The 7,500-nt window shown below is 36.4% G+C and overlaps 1 protein-coding gene across 1 annotated transcript in view; it reads right to left on the bottom strand.

Annotated features, from left to right (window-relative positions):
* LOC125042487 (glutamate receptor ionotropic, delta-1-like) overlaps positions 1 to 7,500 on the bottom strand; it is a 13,035-nt gene that overhangs the window by 4,311 nt on the left and 1,224 nt on the right. Inside the window, exons 2-9 of the mRNA XM_047638128.1 lie at positions 7,281 to 7,392; positions 6,727 to 6,860; positions 4,957 to 5,129; positions 4,450 to 4,551; positions 3,914 to 3,990; positions 2,894 to 3,139; positions 1,855 to 1,982; positions 877 to 998 (exon numbers count right to left, since the gene is read on the bottom strand). Of these exons, the coding sequence (XP_047494084.1) occupies positions 877 to 998; positions 1,855 to 1,982; positions 2,894 to 3,139; positions 3,914 to 3,990; positions 4,450 to 4,551; positions 4,957 to 5,129; positions 6,727 to 6,860; positions 7,281 to 7,392 (1,094 nt within the window). The remainder of the gene's footprint in view (positions 1 to 876; positions 999 to 1,854; positions 1,983 to 2,893; positions 3,140 to 3,913; positions 3,991 to 4,449; positions 4,552 to 4,956; positions 5,130 to 6,726; positions 6,861 to 7,280; positions 7,393 to 7,500) is intronic.

Below are 7,500 nucleotides of genomic sequence, written 5' to 3'. Positions count from 1 at the left end.
TATTATTAGGGTAAAGGGAATTGGTTACATACATATGCTCTTGATTACAGCATACATTGAACCACCGTTAAGGTTGTTACACAGAAGTTACTAAAAGTCAAATAGTTAATGGTGATGAAGAGAAATAAACAAAAAACATTACAGCACTGATACAATAGCAGAAAATATATAATAAATAAACAAAATTATTATAAGAAATAGCAAGACGTTTCCAAAATCCGTTTGATTCTCGTTTCCAAGTAAGACTGACTGATTTTATTTCTTCAACAATATTTAACAATATTATCCCATTTATTTCTTTTCTCTAATTCAATTGTTCATGTCACTTTATTTAGTGCTTCTCTGTATCTACACATTCGCTTATTTACCACATTCTTCATTGACATTTCCTACCACGAAGCTCAATATCCAAACCCGGTGCAGTTTAGACCTCACATTACTTTTGACGTAAATGACTCAGCAAATTTATTTTTCTCCTTATATCTACTTATTCCTTTCACTCGATATAATTACTCTCTTATTTATACATTCACTCATTTATTTCCCACTCTTCTCATTAATATATCCTGCTACAGGGCTCATTATCCAAACAGGGTATATTTAAAACCCCATATTACCTAAAAGGGGCAAACACAATGAATTTACGTTTCTTTTTAAAAATGAAATTATTCCTTTCAGTTTCTATAATTACTCTTTATATAATTACTACACATTCACTCATTTATTTCCTACTCTTCGCATCACTCTATCCTGCTACAGGCCCCAGTACCCAAACCCTGTGTATTTAAAGACCCCACATCACCTTTGACGTAAACGGGGAAAACACAGCAAAGGCCTCAGTACCCAAACCCTGTGTATTTAAAGACCCCACATCACCTTTGACGTAAACGGGGAGAACACAGCAAAGGCCCTGTTCTTCTCGGCAGGAGCTGGGGATATCAGGGTGGAGGATTCGAGGAAATAAGGGTGGGTGAAATCCACAACGACCTCTCGGGGACCTGAGGAGGAAAAAGAAAACAAAAAAAAGGAGAGAAAAGAAATAGAGAAAAGAAGGGAATAGAATAGAAGAAGAAATTAGATAGGAAGAACTCGAAGGAAGGAGTGTGTAGGATAATTGTCGAATAAGATTGAATAAAAAAAGAATATAGATTCACGATGATAATAATCACGATGATAATAATTATGATTATAAAAACAGTCATCATTATCAATTATCATCATTATAAAGTCTTTGATATAATCAACCTTAATTAACCAAACCAACCCATATCCAATACTAACCTAATCTAATTCTAATTCACTGGTGACCATGCACTTGTGGCGCCATGTAAGTGTAAATACGAATAAAAACTCACACTGGGCATGGCTTGTACGTACATATCACTCTCGGTGGCACTAGGCTCCTCTTTTCTGCCTGCAACTCAACCCAAATCAACTGTAATTCAAATCAAATTTAACCTAATTCATCCCTAATCCACTCCAGCTTAACCCAGTCCAACCCAATCTAATTAGGTAATCCACGCCAACCATACTCTAAACTAACTTCAACTCAACCCAATCCACCCCAACCCTAAGCCACTCTTACGTTGATTCAAACCGAACTACTCTGACTCAACCCAATTCACACTAACTTTAACTCAACCCAATCTAATGGAACTTTAACTCAACCCAATTCACTCTAACTTTACCTCAACCCACCTCACACTAACTTTAACTCAACCCAATCTCCTATACTTCATCTTAACTCACTCTAACTTTAACTCAACCCAACTCACTCGTACTTTAACTCAACCTAATTCACTCTAACCCAACCGAACCCAACCCAAGTCAACCCAAAACCGAAAACCAACCCACCTGTTATGGTGATTTCGTTAATAGCGAAGTGGACCTCCCGGCGTGCCACCATGCCAACCATTCCGGTGACAGTGCCATTGGGCAGGACTCCCCCCCACTGCCCATCTTCAGCCAATAGGAGTTCGTAACTGGAAGGTTTAAAAAGGTTTAAAAGGTTTTGATTCCATTCGTCACAATGGATATTCTTAGTGTGACATAGTGTCTGTTTCATTTTGCTTCTAAGCTATCCCCTGTGTGCAAGGAATGGCCGGGGTTACCATCCACTGGCGGCGAGGGATTCGAACGCGGGTCAGCAAGATTGCTAGACGAGATCGCTACCGCTGCACCGCACAGCACAGGCGGGAGAGGGAGGGGTGTGTGTTTATCTATCTATCTATCTATCTGTCTGTCTGTCTGTCTGTCTGTCTGTTTGTTCGTATATCGGGTAGTCTTCAATGGTATGGGGCGTTTAGCTAAGAAGATAAAATGGTTAGCAAGGTTGATAGGTAAATGGATAGGTAGACTGATGGATGAAATGAATAGGTAAGTCGTAGGTAGATAAATGGATAGGTAGGTCTAGGATAGGTAGAGAAAGGAATAGGTAGGTTCATAGGTAGATAAAATGGACAGGTGGGTCGATTGGTAGAGATATGGATAGGTAAACTGATAGGATAGGAGAGGTAAATCGATAGATTGTTAAATTAACTAATGGCTAGGCAGGTAGATCGATAGATAAGTTGGATAGGTAAGTTGATAGGTAGATTATTAGATGACTTTGGGTGGATAGATAGGTAAGTGGAGAGGCAGATAGATAGATAAAAGATGTAAGTGGGAATATATACTTCATTTATCTATTAGTCAGCATGAACAGATAGATTGAACAATAGATAGGTAAGTAAATAAGCCTATATATACACCAATAGCTAGACAGAGAAATGGAGAGACAAGTAAGCTGATCCACCCCTCCCCCCTCCCTCCCTCCTTATTCTTCTCCACCTGTCTCCCCTCCCCCTCCCCTTTCCACCCCCCCTCCCCACTCCTCCCCCTCCCCCGAACTTACGTAAAATTAAGCTTTTCGGCCATCGTTCCCAACACGTGGTAGTCAATGCCCGACTTAGGACGAACGGCTCCCGACACCTCGTCCTTCGTCACCTCGAAGAAAGGCCAGTTGTTGACGACCGAGGACCTCAGCTTTCTCCCGCCGAAGTCCCTGTAGGCGTCCTTGGGGCTGAGGTAGAGGGGCGCCTTCAGGAAGTGGCGAGGTCCTTGTAACGGGGTCCACCACCAATTTCCCGCCATGCGTAATCTGGGATTTTTTTGTTTTTTTTTTAATTATTATTCTTATATCTTCTTTTATTTATTATTATTTACATTATTTTATTACTTATTACTAAATCTTTTTGTTGGTATTATCTAGTCCGGCAAGTAAATAATGGTTTTGATGTGGTTTGTTCCTTTATATTTTTCATTTATTCAGTTATTCTATAGTTGTTTACTTTTATTTATTTCATATATATGTTTATTTCACTTTTTTATTTATGTTTATTTCACTTTTTTATTTATGTTTATTCTATATTTGTATTTACTTATTTTTCTTTTATTTTGATATATCAATTTTATTTTCTTAGATTCTTATTTACCTGTTCATTTTATATACTTATTAAATAATTATTTTTTTGTATTTTAACTATTTTTTTCCCGTATGTTAGGAAATCCGTTCTTAGTTTTAAGAATGTGGTAGACCCGTATATATATATATATATATATATATATATATATATATATATGCGTGTGTGTGTGTATCTATTTGTGTGTATGTATGATATATATATATATATATATATAGACAGATGGATAGATATAGATAAATATATAGAGATATATAAGTATAGTCATAGGTAATGCTGTATATACAAGCACACACACACACACACACACACACACACACACACACACACACACACACACACACACACACACACACGCACACACTGTATATATTCATATTGATATCGATCATTGCCAAACCATATCAATTTCCTCCCATGCACCAGCTACCATGCGCTACCATGACACTCACGCAAGATTGTCGTGTTTGCTGATGTAAGAAGTCATGAGCTTGTATTTGACATCATTGGTCTTCAGAGCAACAGCGATCTAAAAGAAAAAGAGAAATGACGAATGACATCATTTTCGGTTGTTGCTGTGGATGTCAGGTGTGATAAATTCATTTGGAATTGTGATGTATTTTGATATGTTTAGGGGGGGGGGGGGGTAGTGAGAAATGTGGTTGGAATGATTGCTTTGTTTACACAAATAAACAAATACATATAGGGAAAGGGAGAGGGAAAAGGAGGGAGAGAGGAAGAAGAGAGAGAGAGAGAGAGAGAGAGAGAAGAGAGAGAGAGAGAGAGAGAGAGAGAGAGAGAGAGAGAGAGAGAGAGAAGGAAAAGGAGAAGGAGAAGGAGAAGGAGAAGGAGAAGGAGAAGGAGAAGGAGAAGGAGAAAGAGAAGGAGCAAAAGAAAGAGAAAGAGTAAGACAAAGACAAGCGAGAGAAAAAATAAAAAAATAAAAAAGCTAAATGTAACCCAGAGAAATCTCCTAAGAGTTTCTCACTTGTAATCCTTCTCGGGCGATTTCTAGAAGATTCTGAGTGACGTCACGCTCTAGAACGACAATCCAAAAGATAGATGGCGTTTCCATCTTCAGTTCCGTCACCTGAAGGAAAAATTAGTTTAAAATTTATCATCTTTTCAATTTATATCTATTTCAGTTTTTTTTTGTTTTGATAAGTATGATGCTATTGATCTGTTACCGATAATATTAATAGTAACAATATCAACAAATATAGTAATAATAGTAGTATTAGAAATAATAACAATACAGATTCCAATAACAAGATCAATGATAATAATATTGAATGATTGTAATGCTAATACTACCATTACTACTACCATTGTTACTATTACTAGCTAGTTGCTAATCCCGATGGTAATGTCATAATTAAGGCAATAATATTTCACAAACATATGTCAAGTCTACCTGACATTCTACAACAAGGAAAAACAAACAAAAAAACAACAACAAACAAACAAACAAACAAAAAACGCATACAATGATTACCTGTTTGAAGATATTAAGAGTCCTGGCTGACTGGCACATGACAATGACATTACGCAAATATTCCCGATGTTTTAAGGACCACAGATCGGATTTCAGAAGACGAAGCGAACCGTTGTATTTGTATGTGCTGTATGAGGCCCTGTCAGATACCTTCTTCAGAGTGGTCGTTAAGCCTTTGGGAAGATCATGATTGTTGGTAATTTTATGTGTGGATTATTCATAGGAAATAGACGGTATATATGTGTGTATAATTGTATGTGTGTGTGTGTGTGTGTGTGTGTGTGTGTGTGTGTGTGTGTGTGTGTGTGTGTGTGTGTGTGTGTGTGTGTGTGTGTGTGTGTGTGCGAGTGTGTGACTGTGTGTTTTAATTCAAATGTGTTATATCTGTAAAGTTAAATTTAGTGAGGTAATGTTTCCAGTGTGAGTGTTGTACTTATTAATAGATGATAATTATATGGCATCCGACTGTGTGTGCGTATATGTCTAATTGCGCATTAATTATGTCAGGAATCAAGCATTGTTGGAAGAATGAAAGCTAGCACACACACACGCAGATATATCATACATATAAATACATATACATATATATATATATACATATATATATATATATATATATATATATATAATATATGAATAGATAGATAAATAGATAAGTAGATAGATATGTGTGTATACATACATGCATAAAAACATACATACATACACACACACACACACACACACACACACACACACACACATATATATATATATATATATATACATATATATAGATGGTGGAGACATAGATAAGCAATACGATATAATTCTTATGACAACTTGACATCGTCATGATATTGCACATTATTTGTCAAGAAACGTGGCATTGACTCTTTTTATAAATTTTACACATGGAAATCTCATATATTTTGTTCAAGCACGAAATTATTCAAACAAACTTTACAAAAAGATACGACAGAACTAACGTGAGACATCGTCATACATCTGTCACCTGCACGCAACCGTTACTGGCGATTTGAGCGAAAATATATAACAGAGAGAGTAATTCATCATGATTTTTTTTTGTAAAAGAAAAGAGAAAGAAGAAGAAAATAAAAGAAATAGGGAATTTTGTGATGCCTCGATTCTCTTTATGTATAATAGAATCTCACATTCATAAAAATTCATGTTATCTTTTTTATTTTTTTTACGCGTTCTTCCAAGAATAATTCATTCATCATAAATCGATGACAATAAAGTAGAACAGAACGAAAATATGAGAGACTTTGTGGTACCGGTTAGATTTCCTCGATTTTCATCCAACAACGAATGGACGATAAAAAGAAAGTTGCTTTTCATAGACTTAATATTAAACTGGTCTCACGTCGTATATTTCACAAGTCTGAATAATCTCCATTAGAAAGAAAAAAATATAGATATAGGTTTGAGATCTGATGAAAATACAGATACAAATCTGGGTACAGATGAATGTATAGATATAAAGATAAAGATAAATATGATTATCTACATACATACATACATCGATATTTATGTATGTATATATATATACACACATATATGTGTATCTATATCTATCTATCTATCTATCTATCTATCTATCTATCTATCTATCTATCTATCTATCTATATATATATATATATATATATATATATATATATATTTACACACACACACATACACACACACACACACACACACACACACACACACACACACAAACACACACACACGCGCGCAAAAAAAAGCAACAATTCATAGATACTTACTATCAATAAGCGAATCGTAGAGAATGTACACTTGTCGGCTTCCTGACGAAGTGACGAGAAATTCCACAAGATCGGGTAGATGTGATTCACGACCATTACTCTGTAGCTGCATTCTGGTGATCGGAACGGACGGACTGACAGATAAACAGACACTTTGTTAAATAAGCGCTATACATATTATGTCACTAAATATGCATGGACAGATTGAAATAGGTACATCTGCATTGATATACATATGCATACTCTGTCTGTTTGTCTGTCTGTATGGATGTTTATCTGTCTGTTTCTCTCTCTCTCTCTCTCTCTCTCTCTCTCCCTCTCTCTCTCTCTCTGTCTCTCTCACCCCCCCCCCCCTCTCTCTCTCACGCTCTCCCTCCTTTTCCTTCTTCCCCATCCTCCCTCTCTCTCCCTACCACGCCTCCTCCCCCCCCCCCCTCTCTCTGTCAGCCTGTCTGTCTCTGTCTCTTTCTGTCTCTCTCACACGTATAAAACTAATATACACACAATTTAAAGAGCAATATAAACAAAATCATAGACGGTCAATCTTAACTGACCTTTCCAGTAGTGTGTTGATTCCTGTTCGTTCTGTAGACATGTTGTTTGATGAGAAAATCACCTGATTTCCTGGTCTGTCTGCCGTGGCTGTGTATTCGAAGACAGCTAGCACTGCCATTTCATTTTGACAAGGGAAATTGACACGTATATTTCATTATGTCGCATAGTTATAATGGATAAAAGAAATGTATAGATATATCGATGTATGGACACACACAC

Source organism: Penaeus chinensis, chromosome 32 (genome assembly GCF_019202785.1).
Source record: "Penaeus chinensis breed Huanghai No. 1 chromosome 32, ASM1920278v2, whole genome shotgun sequence".
In the NCBI taxonomy this organism is placed as follows: Eukaryota; Metazoa; Arthropoda; class Malacostraca; order Decapoda; family Penaeidae; genus Penaeus; species Penaeus chinensis.
Note: the sequence above shows the minus strand (reverse complement) of the source record. Positions and strands in the feature narration are given on the sequence as shown.